Raw genomic sequence first — 21,802 nt, 5'->3', positions numbered from 1 at the left:
TTAGCATCCTAGCCTTCTGTGTCTAAAGCACGAGGCCAAACAAAAAGCTGATCGACTGATCTGAAACTAGCCTTTTACAGTTTATTTTGACAATATGGCCGGCGAAATCATTGCTGGTTACGAAGAGATGTTTGCAAAACGCTACACTAGTGAAGACCCGGACTACATGAAGGCGGTGAACAGCAAGACGATTGCCTCGCCACCCTGCATCGAGAACTGGCTGACGGCTGGCTAGTGAGTCTCCTTCTGTTTACACCTTATGCTATGTTTAAACTAGAACTCGCATGTGAAAATACGAATATACGATAGATTGGGTTAATTTATGTCCTCATCTCGCTTTAAACTGCTTTTGCTCTGTCCACACTCATAGTTAGTAGAGCTTTACTTGAGCATAAAAGTAATTCAATGCACTTAGTCTGTGTTTACACTCTAGCTTACTCCCAGCTAACCTGCTAGTGGCTCACATTCGGGGCTAGTCCGAATTGTTGTGTTTTTTAAATATGGAATCTTGTTAGAAGAAATGAGAGCTGGCAATGAAATCACCCGATTTCTGATTATGAACATATTTCATGCCTGGCTGTGCTTTGACCTCAATAAGGTGTGAGCTGCCAAACCAAGCCAATGGAAATCAATCAAAAGTTTTCTTTTTTTTACATGCGGGCTAGCATAAAGATAATAATAAGTCAAATGTGTGCTACAGAGGTTACCTTCTGCTATGTCGACAGCAACTCTGATGGCCTGTAATAATGATTTCTCAGAATTTGTGAATGCAACCTAAATTTGAAGTACGGAATATGGTTATCATTTGAAAATTTGTTTTACCCTTCCTGCTTTGCCTTTGCACTAACAAAGATGTAAAATATCAAGCTCTTCCCAAAGCCAGTGTGAACAACCATAAGAACATCTTTTGCTTCTAACAAAACATTGACTGCAGCCTTTTGTTCATGATTTAGATTTGCATTTTGTCCTTTTAACTTGTGTAAGGATGCATTTATTGTTTTTTTTTCTTTCCTCCATATTGAGGTTCTGATCTGACTATTCTTTGTCAATGCGACAGGATTGACACTTGAGTGATACACTTAATTCTGCCAATCACAGCACTGTGTTCAAGGGCAAACACAGAGGATTAAAAAAGAGGGGGTTTTATTGCCAGCTTTCATTCCTTCACAGCCTCGCCCCAGGGAAATGCAGCCTTTGTGTGTACCACAGGGTTCTCAATATTCGAAAACAAAAAAATTACCAACCTAAAACCTAAATGAGAGCTGGCTTAATTGCCCAATCAATCGAGAAGAAACTGTATAATCAATTCAGCCAACAAATAATATGCAGAGATCCATATGCATCAATATAATCAACAGATTCATTGGGTTGGATCATATGAGTATCAACTATTATTGATCTTCTGAGGCAATCAATTTCAATGAATTAAGATTATCGATTGATCTCAATGGGTCAATTGTTTTTCAGATTGATCATGCCAAGGCTTCAAACTTCGTTTGCTGTGCTCAAACTTAAGCTCTCATCAAACTGCTTTTCTTTTACAAGAAATAAATAAAAAGGTTCACACTATTATTTTTTTGCTCAAACTTTGAAAACGACTCCTTAAATATTTTTATTAAAGTTACAATTCTGCAATGGAATTTGATCACATATCTGGTTGTTGTGCAAGTTTGGTCCATTTTTATTCAAAAGTCGACCCCGAAATGTGATTTTAAATATATGTTTATTTTCGTGCCTATTTATTTAGTCTGCCAGGTGCCACATATTGAGTTCTTCATCGGCTTATACTGTTGCTACACTTGAATTTACTTCAGTCGGCATATACTGTTGCTACACTTGAATTTACTTCAATCGGCTTATACTATTGCTACACTTGAACTTACTTCAATCGGCTTATACTATTGCTACACTTGAACTTACTTCAATCGGCTTATACTGTTGCTACACTTGAACTTACTTCAATCGGCTTATACTATTGCTACACTTGAACTTACTTCAATCGGCTTATACTGTTGCTACACTTGAACTTACTTCAATCGGCTTATACTATTGCTACACTTGAACTTACTTCAATCGGCTTATACTGTTGCTACACTAGAACTTACTTCAATCGGCTTATACTATTGCTACACTAGAACTTACTTCAATCGGCTTATACTGTTGCTACACTTGAACTTAATTTAATCGGCTTATACTATTGCTACACTTGAACTTACTTCAATCGGCTTATACTGTTGCTACACTGTAACTTAATTTAATAGGCTTATACTGTTGCTACACTTGAATTTACTTCAATCGGCTTATACTGTTGCTACACTTGAACTTACTTCAATCGGCTTATACTGTTGCTACACTTGAATTTCCTTCAATCGGCATATACTGTTGCTACACTTGAACTTACTTCAATCGGCTTATACTATTGCTACACTTGAACTTACTTCAATCGGCTTATACTGTTGCTACACTTGAACTTACTTCAATCGGCTTATACTATTGCTACACTTGAACTTACTTCAATCGGCTTATACTGTTGCTACACTAGAACTTACTTCAATCGGCTTATACTATTGCTACACTAGAACTTACTTCAATCGGCTTATACTGTTGCTACACTTGAACTTAATTTAATCGGCTTATACTGTTGCTACACTTGAACTTACTTCAATCGGCTTATACTGTTGCTACACTGTAACTTAATTTAATAGGCTTATACTGTTGCTACACTTGAATTTACTTCAATCGGCTTATACTGTTGCTACACTTGAACTTACTTCAATCGGCTTATACTGTTGCTACACTTGAACTTACTTCAATCGGCTTATACTGTTGCTACACTGTAACTTAATTTAATAGGCTTATGCTGTTGCTACACTGTAACTTACTTCAATCGGCTTATACTGTTGCTACACTTGAACTTACTTCAATCGGCTTATACTGTTGCTACACTGTAACTTACTTCAATCGGCTTATACTGTTGCTACACTGTAACTTACTTCAATCGGCTTATACTGTTGCTACACTTGAACTTACTTCAATCGGCATATACTGTTGCTACACTAGAACTTACTTCAATCGGCTTATACTGTTGCTACACTTGAACTTACTTTAATCGGCTTATACTATTGCTACACTAGAACTTACTTCAATCGGCTTATGCTGTTGCTACACTTGAACTTACTTTAATCGGCTTATACTATTGCTACACTTGAACTTACTTTAATCGGCTTATGCTGTTGCTACACTGTAACTTACTTCAATCGGCTTATACTGTTGCTACACTTGAATTTACTTCAATCGGCTTATACTGTTGCTACACTGTAACTTACTTCAATCGGCTTATACTGTTGCTACACTGTAACTTACTTCAATCGGCTTATACTGTTGCTACACTTGAACTTACTTCAATCGGCATATACTGTTGCTACACTTGAACTTACTTCAATCAGCTTATACTGTTGCTACACTTGAACTTACTTTAATCGGCTTATACTATTGCTACACTTGAACTTACTTCAATCGGCTTATACTGTTGCTACACTTGAACTTACTTTAATCGGCTTATACTATTGCTACACTTGAACTTACTTCAATCGGCTTATACTATTGCTACACTTGAACTTACTTTAATCGGCTTATGCTGTTGCTACACTGTAACTTACTTCAATCGGCTTATACTGTTGCTACACTTGAATTTACTTCAATCGGCTTATACTGTTGCTACACTGTAACTTACTTCAATCGGCTTATACTGTTGCTACACTGTAACTTACTTCAATCGGCTTATACTGTTGCTACACTTGAACTTACTTCAATCGGCATATACTGTTGCTACACTTGAACTTACTTCAATCAGCTTATACTGTTGCTACACTTGAACTTACTTCAATCGGCTTATACTATTGCTACACTTGAACTTACTTCAATCGGCTTATACTGTTGCTACACTTGAACTTACTTCAATCGGCTTATACTGTTGCTACACTAGAACTTACTTCAATCGGCTTATACTGTTGCTACACTAGAACTTACTTCAATCGGCTTATACTATTGCTACACTTGAACTTACTTTAATCGGCTTATACTGTTGCTACACTTGAACTTACTTCAATCGGCATATACTATTGCTACACTTGAATTTACTTCAATCGGCTTATGCTGTTGCTACACTGTAACTTAATTTAATAGGCTTATACTGTTGCTACACTTGAACTTACTTCAATCAGCTTATACTATTGCTACACTTGAACTTACTTTAATCGGCTTATACTATTGCTACACTAGAACTTACTTCAATCGGCTTATGCTGTTGCTACACTTGAACTTACTTCAATCGGCTTATACTATTGCTACACTTGAACTTACTTTAATCGGCTTATACTATTGCTACACTAGAACTTACTTCAATCGGCTTATGCTGTTGCTACACTTGAACTTACTTCAATCGGCTTATACTATTGCTACACTTGAACTTACTTCAATCGGCTTATACTGTTGCTACACTTGAACTTACTTCAATCAGCTTATACTATTGCTACACTAGAACTTACTTCAATCAGCTTATACTGTTGCTACACTGTAACTTACTTCAATCGGCTTATACTGTTGCTACACTTGAACTTACTTTAATCGGCTTATACTGTTGCTACACTAGAACTTACTTCAATCGGCTTATACTGTTGCTACACTTGAACTTACTTCAATCGGCTTATACTGTTGCTACACTTGAACTTACTTCAATCAGCTTATACTATTGCTACACTAGAACTTACTTCAATCAGCTTATACTGTTGCTACACTGTAACTTACTTCAATCGGCTTATACTGTTGCTACACTTGAACTTACTTTAATCGGCTTATACTGTTGCTACACTAGAACTTACTTCAATCGGCTTATACTATTGCTACACTTGAACTTACTTCAATCGGCTTATACTATTGCTACACTTGAACTTACTTCAATCGGCTTATACTATTGCTACACTTGAACTTACTTCAATCGGCTTATGCTGTTGCTACACTTGAACTTACTTCAATCGGCTTATACTATTGCTACACTTGAACTTACTTCAATCGGCTTATACTGTTGCTACACTTGAACTTACTTCAATCGGCTTATACTATTGCTACACTTGAATTTACTTTAATCGGCTTATACTGTCGCTACACTTGAACTTACTTCAATCGGCTTATACTATTGCTACACTTGAACTTACTTCAATCGGCTTATACTATTGCTACACTTGAACTTACTTTAATCGGCTTATACTGTTGCTACACTAGAACTTACTTCAATCGGCTTATGCTGTTGCTACACTTGAACTTACTTCAATCGGCTTATACTGTTGCTACACTAGAACTTACTTCAATCGGCTTATACTGTTGCTACACTTGAACTTACTTTAATCGGCTTATACTATTGCTACACTTGAACTTACTTCAATCGGCTTATACTGTTGCTACACTTGAACTTACTTCAATCGGCTTATACTATTGCTACACTAGAACTTACTTCAATCAGCTTATACTGTTGCTACACTGTAACTTACTTCAATCGGCTTATACTGTTGCTACACTTGAACTTACTTTAATCGGCTTATACTGTTGCTACACTAGAACTTACTTCAATCGGCTTATACTATTGCTACACTTGAACTTACTTCAATCGGCTTATACTGTTGCTACACTTGAACTTACTTCAATCGGCTTATACTATTGCTACACTTGAACTTACTTCAATCGGCTTATGCTGTTGCTACACTTGAACTTACTTCAATCGGCTTATACTATTGCTACACTTGAACTTACTTCAATCGGCTTATACTGTTGCTACACTTGAACTTACTTCAATCGGCTTATACTATTGCTACACTTGAATTTACTTTAATCGGCTTATACTGTCGCTACACTTGAACTTACTTCAATCGGCTTATACTATTGCTACACTTGAACTTACTTCAATCGGCTTATACTGTTGCTACACTTGAACTTACTTCAATCGGCTTATACTGTTGCTACACTGTAACTTAATTTAATAGGCTTATGCTGTTGCTACACTTGAACTTACTTCAATCGGCTTATACTGTTGCTACACTTGAACTTACTTTAATCGGCTTATACTGTTGCTACACTAGAACTTACTTCAATCGGCTTATACTATTGCTACACTTGAACTTACTTCAATCGGCTTATACTATTGCTACACTTGAACTTACTTCAATCGGCTTATACTGTTGCTACACTTGAACTTAGTTCAATCGGCTTATACTGTTGCTACACTTGAACTTACTTCAATCGGCTTATACTATTGCTACACTTGAATTTACTTTAATCGGCTTATACTGTTGCTACACTTGAACTTACTTCAATCGGCTTATACTGTTGCTACACTTGAACTTAATTTAATCGGCTTATACTGTTGCTACACTTGAACTTAATTTAATCGGCTTATACTATTGCTACACTTGAACTTACTTTAATCGGCTTATACTGTTGCTACACTTGAACTTACTTTAATCGGCTTATACTGTTGCTACACTTGAACTTACTTCAATCGGCTTATACTGTTGCTACACTTGAACTTAATTTAATCGGCTTATACTGTTGCTACACTTGAACTTAATTTAATCGGCTTATACTATTGCTACACTGTAACTTACTTCAATCGGCTTATACTGTCGCTACACTTGAACTTACTTCAATCGGCTTATACTATTGCTACACTGTAACTTAATTTAATAGGCTTATGCTGTTGCAAAACTGGTACTTTAATCTGTTGATGTTGTGTCTTCAGTTGAGCTTGATTTAATCTGCTTATACTGTTGCTAAACTTGAGCTACCCTGCAAGTTTAAATAAAACAATGGTAGTCTAGCATATTTTTAGTAATTTTACATTATTGTTTCATAAACCAGGATTTTTGCAGAGTTAAAAAAAAAGAGTAAAAAACAATACAAAAAAAACAGATTGTCTGATCATTCTGTTACCTTATTACACTTAATTTTTGCGACGTCAAAATTTCGTGATTTTGAGATGGCAATATTTCTCAACACTTTATTTTCGCGATTTTCCTATTTTCGTAAAAATCTGATCACTTTATTTTCGCGATTTTAGGATAATAAAATCAAGCAAAGGCTTCTTGTGTACTCACTTAATTTTCATGCATTCCAATTTTCGTGACACTTTATTTTCACGAATCTTTTTTAAATCGCGAAATTCGCGAAATTAAAGTGATGCGAAAATTAAATGTAATAAGGTATTTAGATTTTACCTGGAAAGGATATACATAACTGAGGCTTGACTTACATAGTGATAAAACATAGTGTTGGTGTGCTAATGAGCCCATTCCTGCATTTTCCTTTAGTCGTCGTGATGATAGGCGTGACCATGGGGGGCGTTATGGAGAGAGATACCATCCTTATCAAAGAGATGACAGGTAAGGCCCAAGGGGGCTTATAATGTATGTGCAAGTAATGGGCTGAGCATTGCAAACATGATTGCAGGTTGCTACAGTAGTTACAGAATGGAAAACGTAGTGAAAGGCCACATATTTGGTAAATTAGTCTTCAAATTTTTATTTCCTATTCTTTTTTCATCTAGGGGTTACCAAGGCGATCGCTATGGCAATGACCGGTATGGTAACAGACCGCAGGATCGTCGAGATGACAGACGAAGGGATAACTACTCCAGGCGCAAACCAACAGATTATGGGTCAGAGGGATACTACCAGTTTTACTACTAGGCTTTTGGCTACACTTGTAGACATGCGGCTCTTTTACTCACACATCAGTTCTAGACAGGTGGTTACTCACTCACTTAGCTGTGCATGTCATGGACATGTGCACTTTTGTATAGACACATCCAGGAATACTAAACATTCTTGTAGAATGTGTTTCAAAGTAATGTTGTAGATGACTTTGTGCAAGGTGGTGTGCCAACCATGATGCATTGCAGATTGTTATCCATGCCATAGAAGGTAGCTTTATGTATTGTGCGTTCTTAGTCTAATAGTATTTTCCTAACCCATGGGACAATAGCAAGGAGAGCTCTTTTATTGCAAGTATTGAAAAAGAATTTTTTTTCCTGTATTTCCACTTGTAATGTGAAGTTCAAATATTTGTGACAACAGCTATCCAGGCATCCTGGGAGACCCAATAATCTTGGCCTTCCGAGGATACTAGAAATATGTATAGATATATTTAGATAACCAGTCTTTACAGTTTCTGCTATTTTTTTCTTGCATAGATATCACTTATATGTATTAAATCTTGTTTTTCTTTTCATGAACCATGTTTTACATGTTTAAGCTGTCTTTCCCAAAGTTATGAATTATTAAAAAAATCTATTGGAACATAGGCTTGATTCCAGCTTGATCCTCCCAGAGATTAACTGTTTTCAAAAACTTTGATATTCCCATACATTAACAAAAACTGTTATAAAACCCCCTTACATTTCTCATGTATTGTTACCAGGTAGTGTTATCAAACCCCCTTACTTTTCTCGTGTATTATTATTACCAAGCACTGATATCAAACTCACTCACATCCCTTTTATTGTTACAAAGCACTGTTTTTAAATTCTCTCACATCCCTCCTGTATTGTAACCAAGCAGTGTTATCAAACCCCTTAACATTCCCTTGTATTGTTGTCAAGCACTGTTCTCAAACCACCTTACATCGTGTACCGTAATCTCTCTGTCGGAATTACTCCCAATATGTTCGTCATTTCCGGTACGTGTCCCAACACCTATTGTATCGTCATCAATTGACACTTGGTGGAAATAAATGCCAAATCCGGAATCTTTTAGATATTATCAGATTTGAATATACGTCTAAGAATCGTCACAAAAACCCGTTTGTAAGGAAATATCTCAAGCAGCTTTTAATGCCTCTTCGCAATTAAGTTTCCTTTGATATAAAAAGTGCTAATTACCTGGTCGTTTGCAAATACTTGGTTAGCACTTCGTCAAACTTCAGTATTAGAAAATCCTCCGACGGAAAAGGGATTTTGCTAAGCAATTTTTAACAATTTTCTGTCAAGGAAAACGTTTTTATGTTAAAACTTGTTTTATTATTTTCCTCTTTCTGTCTCCCTTTTTAAGAAGCTAAATCAAATGGCAGCCATGAACGTAAGCAAGCTGGAGCTACGGAAATTCCAGAACATGATGGAAAAACAAATGAAAAAGGAGAGATCATTCCTAGTTTTCAAAAGGAACCAGTTCCTCCATCGTCAAGAACAGAAATTGGGCAAGATCTTCAAAGACTCACAGAAGGAAAAAACAAGGCAGAAAAAAACGCAAACATTGCCTGAAATACGACATGCCAAAGTTTCGAGGCAAAATCTTAAGCAAAATAACAACACGAATACCGTGCGAGAAGTTTGTGATCTTAAGTCTAAAGGTCCAATCGACATTGGTCTTCCACCAGTAGATGTCCTGTCAAAGGCTAGACAACCGCGAGCACACAAGAAAACCAAGCAAAGGAAGGGAGAATTTGAACCTAAAGCGGCATGGGAATTGGAAACTGCTGCGGTAACTGGAACAAAGGGTCAAAATCGACAGGGTGGATTTGGTAGCGAAGTTCGTAGACGATCTGTTTCAATGGAAGACTTGCGAATACCAAGAAATTCAAAACTTTTACACCATTCACGTTACACAAAGGAAAGTAAAGAAGCTCCTGGAGACCCGAAAAGAATTACACAATCTCAGTCCTCTCTTGCCATACATTCGAGCCTGCCCGATATTCGTTCGGAAAATTCCGAACTTGAGGCGAGTCGACCAGAAGGTGCGGCGAGCTGGGCGGTGGTGTATCGACTGATAGGTTTGAAGCAGAAATTCAGGCGCAAAAAGTTGTACGGTGAGTACCAGGCTACAGAGCTTGACGTTTTGGACCCGAGTCTACGATGGACAACGAGTACTGGAATACGGGACGCTGAAAAGTGGGGATCGATGAAGGATTGTCGCTACCTTCGAGTAGTTACAGACAGTGCCTCACCCAAAAGTTAATAATTATTTCAGCTAGGGTTTCCAGTTCCTACATGTAGCTCAACACCCTAGCTATCAAGGGGACTAACGAGAATGCCATGTAATCTATAAGACAAATTACAATCAAGAATCGTAATCACAGATAGCTTCGTAATTTGCTTCTGATTTTTCCAGCCATTACTTTTCCAGTCTCGTTGAGTATTTCTTCCTGACCGTTATAGTTGATGTGTCCGTTATACCAAGGAATCCTGTATCCGTACTGTTAGTGCTTTGAATAGAATAAAAAAACCCAAACTGTCGTGATCTCGTACCAGAACAATGAATACACCGAAAACTGGAAATCGACTCTGCCAAATTTTCGTCTTCAATAAGACTTCTTCAGGGCAGACTTTGAACATACACCGAGGGGGGAGGGGGAGGGGGGCTTCGAAAACTTTTAACTACCAAAAGCGGGGTTTCTAAAAAAAAGGTCGTGTAAAGGGGGGGGGAGGGGCTTTGAATTTTTTAGCAGTCGTACTTTTCAGCTTTAGTATTTTACTGATATGATCTTGTTTTTAGAACAAATACAGATTGAATATTAAGCAAAAAGACCAATGTTTAATACTTTTTGTCTTTATAAACCATGATATATATACTTCAAGCTTTTAGTATATAAAATTATAACAGCCTCTATATTAAGAATTGAGCTACAATGCTCATAACATTGACTTATGGGATCTCGATTGTGCATCGCAAACAAAACCAAAGTTGTGATAGATGGAGGATCCCCAGAACGCTAACTGACGTAAATGGTAAACTCCCGTTGTACTGAAAAAAAACCTTGATACATTAGCCACCTATTTGCCCTATTTGTTCGACTTTTATTTATAGTTAGTTCTTTTGCTCATAAAGCGTTGTCAATTAGGCGTGAACAATGCTACAATTTGCATTGATTCAAAAGCTTTTGTTTTACCGTGCGTAATGGCCCAATCAGAGTGCGCGTCAGCGATAACAACTATCCTTATTACGTATATGAAGATTACATTTTAACAATCAACATTCGACTTGTTATAAGTACTTGTGAGAAACACTTGTAGCTGAATGTGATTTTATTTATAACGAGAGTTAGCAAGATTATGTGAAAGTTTTCGGTCTAGTTTTTCGTTTCTGTTTAAGTCTCATTTTAAACTTTTCGCTTATCAGATATTCAGTGGTAACCCTGGCCAATGGCTGATCTACTCACTAAAGAGTTTACCAGTCCGCGCTTGCAAAGGGCTTTGACTCTAAACGCCAGCATGGAGTCAGACCTGGCTAAAAAGCTTAATATAATAGAAGACAAAAAGCACAGTTCGGAGAGAAACTTAATTCAACGCCGGGATGCATTTCTCCGAAGACAGCAGAAAAGGTGGCCCAAGCTACTCCAAGTAAACAGCCTCGAAGAACATAGAAGCACTGTGTGAATGACGATGATCGTACTGGCCTTAGAAGAGCTTACTCCACCGGATACCTAGACCAAGAGAGTCCAAGGGAACGCACTGGACCTCACAGGAAAGACCTTGAGCGCACAGATCCCTTATCCTTATCTCCTAGACACGTGCGTCGAAGTCTACAAATGAGTCCTTCAATCTCGTACGAGTTTTCATTGAAGGAACGAAAGCTGAGTGATGGGTCCCGAGTCTGGCTAACAAGACCGCCAGCAGACAAGAATTCAAACAGCCTGACGTTGCCTTCTATTTCAAATCGATTGTAGAAAAGTGAGAATAACCTGTCAGAGGTTTCGCTGATACAAAAGCAAACAGCACCACACAAGCTGTCTCTCCCTAGTGTGGAAAATTCACGGAGCCGAAGCATCAACGAAGAGCTCCTCACAAGAGGCAACCAAACGCCGACTTTCTCACGACGGAAAAACGCGAAGCTAGCTCATCCCGAGCTGGAACGAACTACACCCGAGATGACCACGGCGAGTTCGCCACGAATCGGGAGATTGGGAAAGAGAATAAGCAAACAAGATAGCAATGGCTCAACGGAGGGGACAAAACTGCCTGTGCCGAAGTCCGCGAGGCCCCGCTCGTCTTCTACGCCGAGTCTGTTCGAATGTGACCCGGACTCCCCCCCTCTGAAATCGGTAGGTTTTCTAAGTGTGTTTGCTAAAGTAATCGATAGTTTTTATTATTAGCCTATATAGGTATTTTTTTAGAATTATATCAAGTGATGTACCGGTACGCACGTTTGATTTCTCGCGCGCGGATTTATATTACCACCGTCACCCCTTGCAGAGGGAGGCAGAAAGTGAGGCGTTAAGCCCCGTGCAAACCGCACCAGCACCTGCCAGCATTGCTGGCGAATTTTCGCTTGACTGATCAGGACAAAGGAAATGAGAAATTGACTTTTTTGACATTTCCTTTGTCTTGTGGTCAGTCGAGCGAGAATTCTCCAGCAATTACAAAAGCAATAGCGATCAGATTAGAAAAGGACCTACCAGCGATCATTAGTACCAATCAAACGGGATACGTCAAGGGTCGATACATAGGGGAGAATATTTCGTTAAATAACTGACATTTTGGATTACGCATCCAAAGGTAAACTGTCAGGTATAGGACTCTTAAGATTTTGAAAAGGCGTTCGACTCAATAGAATGGAGTTATGTTTTACAAGTCCTCAAAAAATTCGAATTCGGCGCAGGCTTATTAGGATGGGTGAAACTGTTTTATAACGATATATCTAGCTGCGTGATTAATAATAGGCATGCTTCGAACTTTTTTCAGCCTTACCACCGGCATCCGCCAGGGATGCCCCTTGTCCGGTTGGCTGTTCGTAATCGGAATCAAGGCGCTCTCACTCGCAATAAAAGCGAACCAAAATATTAAGGGTATTAAGATTCACGAAAACGAAGTTAAAATTTCACAGTACGCCGATGATGCAACCTGCTTCTTGAAAGACGCTGAGTCAGCTCAGCACTTAATGCGCCTTTTAGAGACTTTTCACAAAGTCAGGTCTGAAAATAAATGATACGAAGACAGAGGCAATAAAACTTGGTAATGCTGACTGCGATGAAGTCAAGAAGGTGATTGATGTTTCATGGCCAGAAAAGCCCGTTCTTGCCATCGGCATCAACTTGTCGACAAACTCCACATTAAGCAATCAACTTAATTTCTACGATAAGCTAGACAACTCGAAAAAATGTCTAAACACGTGGGAAAGGAGGAACCTCACGATACAAGGACGAATAAATATTGTCAAAAATCTAGGCCTGTCTAAATTAGTTGATAACACGTCGGTGTTAACAATTCCAAAAGGTTTTTCAAAACTAATCGATAACCACCGCATATAAAAAAAGCCACGCTTATAGGAAAAATAGAGGACGGGGGTCTTGCAATAATAAACTTCGAAGATATCGAAAGAGCAATTAAATTAAGCTGGATAAAACGACTAATGGATAAAAACCTGGCTGACTGGAAAACGGAATACGGTGGATGTTTTTCGCTGAAATGTCAAGACGAGCTCAAATCTCTGAATACATATGTACTTCCGGAATTTTATCTCGCTCTTGTGAAATATTGGCAGGAATTACGACAGAATTGGTATATTACACCGGAACATCAGATAATTTGAAACAATAGTATGATTAAAATAGGCAGGACCTTTGTCTTTTATAAGGACTGGTGTGAAAATGGTTTGGTTTTGGTTAGTGACTTACTGGACGAGTCGCACGTCTGGCAATCAGCTCGATGAACCAGACTGGTTCAAGGACTTCTCGAAGCTTACGGCAAAAAAGATCCGTGAGGTCCTAAACTGCAGTTGCAAAATCGACTGCAGAAAACAAAATAAAAGCAAATGGAATAAAAGACGATGATTTGAAGAAGATATATGCCCACCCTTTCAGCACTACCAAGGAAGCAAAAATACGCATGCTTCAATTTAAGATAAATCACAATATTTTAGTAACCAACTCCTTTCTACACAAAGTTAAAATTAAAGCAACAGACAAATGCCAAAGTGTAATAATATCTACACACTAAAGGACCTATTGTTTAAATGTCAACATGTCTTTCTCTTTTGGAACAGTTTTGAGCGTTGGTGAACCAAATGCACCCAGCAAAATATTCACCTAACATTAGGGGTGGTCTTGTATGGGGATAATGAAACAACCCCAAACCACGAAATATTGAATTTCGCATTAATAATTGCTAAATACCATGTTAACGCCTCTTTCATTAAAGAAACGCGTTTTACTTTTCAGAAGTTTTTACTCTATTTTACGCTAAAAAGCTAAAATTGAATACGCTATGAATAAACCAAAAGCTGAAGGTGGAATACCCTTGAGTCGTGGCTTGTGGCTGAAGACGGCCGTTGTTAGCAAGAGAAAAAACGCAAATGTAATGTAAAAGAAGAAGAAAAGAAGAAAAAAAATACAAAAAGCAATACCCAAAAATACAAAAAAGCAAAAAAAAAAAAGAACTGTAAAACTGTAAAAAGAAAAGCATTAAAAAAAGGAAAAAAATAAAGCGCAAACTTGTAAAGAAATGGGAAAGCCGCCTTCTGTGTAAAAACTGTAACTTGTACCTCGTAATGTATTGTCTTGTAAATTGTATACATATATGTAATAAAATGTATTTATTTATTAAAAAAAAAAAGAATTCGCCAGCAATGCTGGCAGGTGCTGGCGCAGTTAGCACAGGGCTTAAGAGACTCTACGCGTGTGAAGTCTAGGCTCGTTTTATGTTAATAAATTACCTTAAAACTTTGTATTGGTCGACACAGTAGCATGCGTCGCACTTTAAGTTATTGACTATAAGTTGTTGACAATATTTAAGCTTTTTGTTTGTTTGTTATCAGGATAATCTGCGCAAGTTTCGTGCGGTTGTTAAAGCAGTGTTGCTAGTTAAAGACCTTGAGAACTGCCGGTACCTCAGCCCGAAAGACTCAGATCTTAAAGAGGTGACAATACCCAATGTGTCAGCGGACATCCTACAAGGGTACGCGCAAGACGACTTGTGCTCAGATTTGAACTCGAGCTCTGATTCGCTCGCACAGATGTTTGAAGCGGTTAGGAAATGCAGGTACCTCCGCATGCCTTTGAGTTTAGAGGAAGAAATGTACACGGAAGCACACCGTAACACGCCCCCACTCATTATCATAGGACACACCAAAACTGTGTTTGCAGGGGTGGGCTTGGGCGAGGAAAAGGTGGAAAAAGTGTGGGAAGAGGGAGAGCCTGAGTAGCAACCAATCAGCATGCGTCAATAAACATGAATACAACATGGCTCCTCAAAAGTGAGAAAATCCACATACACAGACTCCAATACAAGTTTTGCAGATCGAAATTGTTAAAAAAAAAGCGTTTGTCATGTGGTGTTTTAATGATGACATGTGATATTTTGATGATGACACACAGGGTCGTAGCTGGGGGTATGTGACCCCCTCCCCCAATATTTTCAAATCATAAGAAAATGACCAAAAGGGGCGTGGCTGGGGGCATGGCATGTGAACCCCTCCCCCAATATTTTCAAAAATTATAAGGAAATGACCAGAAGGGGCGTGGCTGGGGGCATGTGACCCCCTTCCCCAATATTTTCAAATAATAAGAAAAGGACCAGAAGGGGCGTGGCTGGGGGCATGTGACCCCCTCCCCCAATATTTTCAAATTATAAGGAATTGACCAGAAGGGCCGTAGCTGGGGGCATGTGACCCCCTCCCCCAATATTTTCAAATTATAAGGAAAAGACCAGAAGGGGCGTGGCCGGGGGCATGTGACCCCCTCCCCCAATATTTTCAAATTATTAGGAAATGACCAGAAGGGGCGTGGCTGGGGGCATGTGACCCCCTCCCCCAAAATTTTCAAATTATAAGGAAATGACCAGAAGGGGCGTGGCTGGGGGCATGTGACTCCCTCCCCCAATATTTTCAAATTATAAGGAAATGACCAGAAGGGGCGTGGCTGGGGGCATGGCATGTGAACCCCTCCCCCAATATTTTCAAAAATTATAAGGAAATGACCAGAAGGGGCGTGGCTGGGGCATGTGACCCCCTTCCCCAATATTTTCAAATCATAAGAAAAGGACCAGAAGGGGCGTGGCTGGGGGCATGTGACCCCCTCCCCCAATATTTTCAAATTATAAGGAATTGACCAGAAGGGCCGTAGCTGGGGGAATGTGACCCCCTCCCCCAATATTTTCAAATTATAAGGAAATGACCAGAAGGGGCGTGGCCGGGGGCATGTGACCCCCTCCCCCAATATTTTCAAATTATAAGGAAATGACCAGAAGGGGCGTGGCAGGGGGCATGTGACCCCCTCCCCCAATATTTTCAAATTATAAGGAAATGACCAGAAGGGGCGTGGCTGGGGGCATGTGACTCCCTCCCCCAATATTTTCAAATTATAAGGAAATGACCAGAAGGGGCGTGGCTGGGGGCATGTGACCCCCTCCCCCAATATTTTCAAATAATAAGGAAATGACCAGAAGGGGCGTGGCTGGGGGCATGTGACCCCCTCCCCCAATATTTTCAAATTATAAGGAAATGACCAGAAGGGGCGTGGCTGCCCCCCCCCCAATATTTTCTTAATGTTTCTGTATTGTGCCCCCCTCCCTCCCCCCCTCCCCCAATCTTACGTGTCCTGCTACGGCTCTGTGACAATAACTGCAAAAATGTACACCGGCAAACAAACCACACGAAAAAATTATGACCTTTCGGTGATATTTGTCAGTTTGTTGGATATCAATGTTGAACATATCTACATACGATAAAGTAACCAGGTAAAAAAAATTGATCTTCAAGGAAGTTTACGTCCGCGAAATAGTGCAAATAAAGATGACAAAACAGGCATTTGATTATAACTGCAGTTTTCTGAGTGACCATTCAAGTGGTTTCCACTAATTACAGGTAGCTTTTGGTGCACATTAATATAATAACACAAATTACTTATTCTCATCAGTGCAAACGTGATGGAGATCTTTTTGTCTTTTTTTACGATGTGTTTTACCCCCATTTTCAATATCCCGCAAACTCTCGTCAACTACTATAACCACTTTGTTGTTTCCATCATTCAAACTAAAGGAATTACGTTTGGTACTGTTTGATTGTCAGCGCCTGAGAGCGAGTTGGCATAATTGGAAACCATTCCAGTGCTGGCAAATGAAAACTCTTCAAGGTATTTGAATGATGGCGGGAAGCCTGTGGCGATTTAGCATTTGAAACAGGGTCGTAGCAGAGGGAGGGGCACTGGGAGCACGTGGACGAGGTTTTCCCCAATGTTTCTGTATCGTGCTCCGATTGCAGTAAGACATTGCTGGCTGGGAGGTTTATTATATACAGCATATAGCGGAGTGACTCACTTAACAATATTGATTAAAAATTTAAAAAAATGTCAATTTTACCGAATAATTAACATTTGGTCTTTAATAGTATTCACAAAGACAATTCTATACGAACTAAAGTATCTTTTTAGGACACTGAGAAATTCGGCCAGTAATGTAGGTATTTAGATAGGTTCCTCTTGAACTCTTTGGGAGCTTTCCATGCTACGTGTTTCATTCCAAGCCACAAGGATCAAAGTGCGGCCTCAATGTCTTTTTATTTGTGAACCATTGCTTCTTTAATTTTCTGATTTTTATATACAGGGTTAAGATATCTATCTGTTTAGGGGTCTAGCAACATTAAACATTTAAGGTAAAAGACGGCTGCTTTTGTGAATGTTCTTGCGCTCAAAAAGTCTTTGAATCGATGCCTCCACAATTATACTATTTGTTTACAATTGTTTTGTTTAAAAATGTATCTTTTGGTCGCTTTGTGATGACAAGTTCATTCTTGAATTCCACTCGTTGAGAGGACAACAACCTCTATAGCTCAGTTGAGGGTAAGTTTGTATACAAGGTATGCATTTTGTAGCGCTTTATTTCGCGAGAGCTTCGGTACTGAAGGACTGATGCATTTTTTGGTTCGGATTTAATTTTTCCAGGCATTGACAGAAAAAGTGGGAATTGCAACCTTTTTTGTCGGTGAAGGAAAAAGCTGTACACAGTTTTACCTATCATTCATACTTCTTCTCTTATAATTTTCACTTTGTGGTATTTCCCGTTTTGGTTCTGCTTTACGATTTTTCGTTTTCAATATCCCCTAATGTTTGCAATGTTTCCAAGGTTACTAGAAACGCTGGCTGGATTGTTCCACCATAACTTTAATAATTTGGGCAGTTATTGTAAATATGCATCGCTACGAGAGAAAAGGTAGAAGTTTTATCAAAAACAAAGTAACAAGTAAAGATAGCAAAGAAAAAAGCCTTGAAACTCTTCAATCATCAAATATGTTTTTTTTGCATTTTCCGTGCACACATTTTAGCAATCAGTTTTTTGTACTCATTTTTTTTTGTAAATGATTGTCTTGGTTTCTTAGCTACCTATAAGGGTTTTTTTTGTTAGGCGCTTGGCAACTAGCTGTCTTCACAAACAAGAGCGTTCCTGTACACGTTCCTCGTTTGCATGATAGGATTAAAATCCTAAGTGTCCTTCTCGCTTTAAGTTAACATTAAAAACAAAAGAAATAGTGACTATGGCGACACCAGGCAAATATTCCGGCTGTCAGCTTGCGCGCGCACCACTACCGCAACTACCAAAATGCAGAGCGCCTTTGGATGGACCTGCGGTATAAAATATCCATGATGTGCGGGGGCGCCCAGGGGCTGCACCTGCGGTATAAAATACCCATGTTGTGCGGGGGCGCCCAGGGGCTGCACCTGCGGTATAAAATATCCATGATGTGCGGGGGCGCCCAGGGGCTGCACCTGCGGTATAAAAGGAGCCCATGGGCAGATGGCGACTCACTCAAACCGTCAAGTAGTGCAGAGCTCTACCAACTTTCTTTCCACCAACTATGTGTCATAAACACTAAAAGTTATCGAAGAAAATCGTTCTTTTCCTTTTTGTCCAGTCACTAGAGAAGATTAAAAATTTAGTTGTTTTTGCACTATTGATGTTTAAAACATTATTTCGAACTTAATCATTACTTTTTTGTTTATTTTTATGGAGCTCTGCACTCGACAAAGTCTAGCGAGAATGACGATTTGGACCAGGCGCGCCTTTTATACTTGTTTAAGCTTGCACCTTACAAAGTGCGCAGTGCATGACAGCAGGTTTCCATGTAAAGTGCGCGCGCATGATCATAGCTGGAATGGCCTATTAGCATGAGTAGACAGTCTAGCTTGACACGGACTTCATGTCTAGGTGTATTCTTACGTACTACGATGTCAGGCATTTCTTTGATTTTATATTTTGATGGCACCTACTAAACGGCTAGAGTTCCTTGGATCCCTGCTTCTTTGCATGTGTAGGAAAATGCTGACCTCAAAATGCTATACTCCTTCCATCGACTGACACCAGCTCAGGGGTCATGTTCTCGAGTCATTTTTTGTGGAGCACATGCATTTCTGCTTTAAACGAAGAAAGAAGCGAGAAAAGTGCTACAGTATCAATTTTAATAAGATGACGTCCGCGTGCGAACTAAACAAGAGCACAAAGACAGTGAATCCCAGTGATTTTGTGCCCAGTCCACACATGGTCTACTTTGAATATCCTTTCAGAGGTAAGAACGCCACGATTAAGTAAGAGAAACGAAAGAGGACTAATTAAGTATATAGGTCTTTAGGCGGGAAGGAAAAGGTGGGCTTGCGATGAATTATGGGAAGGAAAAGGTGGGCTTGCGATGAATTATGGGAAGGAAGAGGTGGGTTTGCGATGAATTATGGGAAGGAAAATGTTGGCTTGCGATGAATTATGGGAAGGAAAAGGTCGGCTTGCGATGAATTATGGGAATGAAAAACTCTTGCGTCAATAGAGGCGAGTGTCTTGGTGGAAACCCTGTGGCATGCTCATGCCCTGCGCAGTTCAAGGGATCTCGGGTCGAGTTAATTGGTAAGTTTCTCCTTGCCTCTTCTGAGTTCATTTTGTTTGATGATGAGGTTTATTGTTTTTAACTTTGTAATATCTGTTTTTGCTTTTTGTCAACAGCAATGACGTCAATGCCATACTATTCCCGGGATTGCCCCGCCTATCAAGTGAACCCTGATTACATTCAGATGGACGCATCTTTGACGAGAACGATAGTCTGCTATGTCCGATTTCTTACGTCAGCTGCAAGTGGTGTCATCGGCCAGCCATACACAGTGTCAATGGACTTGCGCGCTTGGGGTCATGATAATCGCACCCATTTTATATTCCCAGGCGTCATCTGCAACATCCAGGACAACGATAGATATGATGTTATCAATTTCAGGTACAATCATTCATACTTATGTATTCTGCCTTCACTAATGTCCTCTTGCCTTCAAAATGTCCTCTCCCATCAAAATGCACCGTGCGCATATCTTCTTTTTCCCGTCATAATGCACCGTGCGCGTATCTTTCCCTTTCCGCCATAATGCACCGTGTGCGTCTCTTCCCTTTCCCGCCATAATGCACCGTGCGCGTATCTTCTCTTTCCCGTCATAATGCACCGTGCGCGTATCTTTCCCTTCCCGCCATAATGCACCGTGTGCGTCTCTTCCCTTTCCCGCCATAATGCACCGTGCGCGTATCTTCTCTTTCCCGCTATAATGCACCGTGCGCGTATCTTTCCCTTCCCGCCATAATGCACCGTGTGCGTCTCTTCCCTTTCCCGCCATAATGCACCGTGCGCGTATCTTCTCTTTCCCGCCATAATGCACCGTGCGTGTCTCTTCCTTTTCCCGCCATAATGCACCGTGCGCGTCTCGTCCCTTTCCAGCCATAATGCACCGCGCGCGTCTTTTCCCTTTCCTGCCATAATGCACCGTGCGCGTCTCGTCCCTTTCCTGCCATAATGCACCGTGCGCGTCTCGTCCCTTTCCAGCCATAATGCACCGCGCGCGTCTCTTCCCTTTCCTGCCATAATGCACCGCGCGCGTCTCTTCCCTTTCCTGCCATAATGCACCGCGCGCGTCTCTTTCCTTTCCTGCGATAATGCACCATGCGCGTTTCTCCCCTATCTAGCCACATTAAGCCCTATTGCGTTCAATGCTGCTGGTGGTGACTATAGTGCAATTTTTCTTTTTGCAGAATTGGTTACGCCGACAACTGTATCCAGAGTTCTTACATCAGGACTGGGGGAGTTATGGTAATAGACTTCACGACCGGTGATTGCCTCCTCGGGTCCCCTTTACCAAACACCTGGTTTACAGTCTCTCTCAGCATCACGCAATTTTCCGTCACAGTCTATGTGAATGGCGCGTTTGCAAAGACTGTGACGCCACATTACCCACTTCGACGACAGTTTGGTGTTGCGGTGATAAATTCCTATATCAGCGTCGCAGAAGCTAGGAATATTAAACTGGAGTGAGGCTAGAAAAGAATTATTGCAAAACATCAGAAAAAATGCTGGATAGGAATTATGAAGATAGTTTCAGTGAGGATGATGACGATAATGATGACTCCAATAAACCTTCAACCATTATATGTTGTTCTCAGCATTTAACTAAATTAGCACAAAAGCGAATGGAATGGAAACGAATAGAAGCTCGTGTCTTTCAGACTGAGTGCAATTATGTGCTGCTGCTGCTGATGATGATGATGATGATGATGATGATGATCATGTAAGGTGGTTGAGTGATGAGGCCTAATCTGAAGGGAAATTCTGAAACGTGTTTCAAAATTCCAGATTTTCAAAGTTTTTAAAAGTTTTATTGATGTTTTTGCCTTCTTTGTTGCTATCACATTATTTTGCTGTAAATAATACAGAATAATACAAATAAGATGGCCAAGTCGCCAAGCATGATGTTGTAACGTTATCCAATACGTCAGAAAGTCAGTAATTAGGTCCAATCACACACAGATTAAAAA

The 21,802-nt window shown here is 39.8% G+C and overlaps 3 protein-coding genes across 3 annotated transcripts; all 3 read left to right on the top strand.

Annotated features, from left to right (window-relative positions):
* LOC5513199 lies at window positions 1–8,349 on the top strand. Its single transcript, XM_032382760.2, has 3 exons — window positions 1–234; window positions 7,359–7,430; window positions 7,595–8,349. The coding sequence occupies exons 1-3, from the start codon at window positions 95–97 to the stop codon at window positions 7,734–7,736; spliced, it is 354 nt and encodes a 117-aa protein (XP_032238651.1). The 5' UTR covers window positions 1–94; the 3' UTR covers window positions 7,737–8,349.
* Window positions 8,350–10,995: 2,646 nt separating this feature from the next.
* On the top strand, window positions 10,996–15,323 carry LOC5513201. The gene is made up of 2 exons (XM_032382791.2): window positions 10,996–12,081; window positions 14,793–15,323. The coding sequence occupies exons 1-2, from the start codon at window positions 11,908–11,910 to the stop codon at window positions 15,177–15,179; spliced, it is 561 nt and encodes a 186-aa protein (XP_032238682.2). The 5' UTR covers window positions 10,996–11,907; the 3' UTR covers window positions 15,180–15,323.
* A 3,572-nt stretch (window positions 15,324–18,895) lies between these two features.
* On the top strand, window positions 18,896–21,802 carry LOC116618735 (uncharacterized skeletal organic matrix protein 7-like). The gene is made up of 2 exons (XM_048725304.1): window positions 18,896–20,222; window positions 21,023–21,802. The coding sequence occupies exons 1-2, from the start codon at window positions 19,960–19,962 to the stop codon at window positions 21,300–21,302; spliced, it is 543 nt and encodes a 180-aa protein (XP_048581261.1). The 5' UTR covers window positions 18,896–19,959; the 3' UTR covers window positions 21,303–21,802.

The sequence above is a fragment of the Nematostella vectensis genome, chromosome 3 (genome assembly GCF_932526225.1).
Source record: "Nematostella vectensis chromosome 3, jaNemVect1.1, whole genome shotgun sequence".
In the NCBI taxonomy this organism is placed as follows: domain Eukaryota; kingdom Metazoa; phylum Cnidaria; class Anthozoa; order Actiniaria; family Edwardsiidae; genus Nematostella; species Nematostella vectensis.
This window is presented reverse-complemented; position numbering and strand designations above follow the sequence as displayed.

Excerpts from the sequence above, each read along its gene's own strand:
- LOC5513199 (XM_032382760.2), top strand. The coding sequence starts at position 95 with ATGGCCGGCGAAATCATTGCTGGTTACGAAGAGATGTTTGCAAAACGC. Across the intron at positions 235-7,358 it reads AACTGGCTGACGGCTGGCTA|TCGTCGTGATGATAGGCGTG; the intron begins GTGAGTCTCCTT and ends ATTTTCCTTTAG. Across the intron at positions 7,431-7,594 it reads CCTTATCAAAGAGATGACAG|GGGTTACCAAGGCGATCGCT; the intron begins GTAAGGCCCAAG and ends TTTTTCATCTAG.
- LOC5513201 (XM_032382791.2), top strand. The coding sequence starts at position 11,908 with ATGACCACGGCGAGTTCGCCACGAATCGGGAGATTGGGAAAGAGAATA. Across the intron at positions 12,082-14,792 it reads ACTCCCCCCCTCTGAAATCG|GATAATCTGCGCAAGTTTCG; the intron begins GTAGGTTTTCTA and ends GTTTGTTATCAG.
- LOC116618735 (XM_048725304.1), top strand. The coding sequence starts at position 19,960 with ATGACGTCAATGCCATACTATTCCCGGGATTGCCCCGCCTATCAAGTG. Across the intron at positions 20,223-21,022 it reads TATGATGTTATCAATTTCAG|AATTGGTTACGCCGACAACT; the intron begins GTACAATCATTC and ends TTCTTTTTGCAG.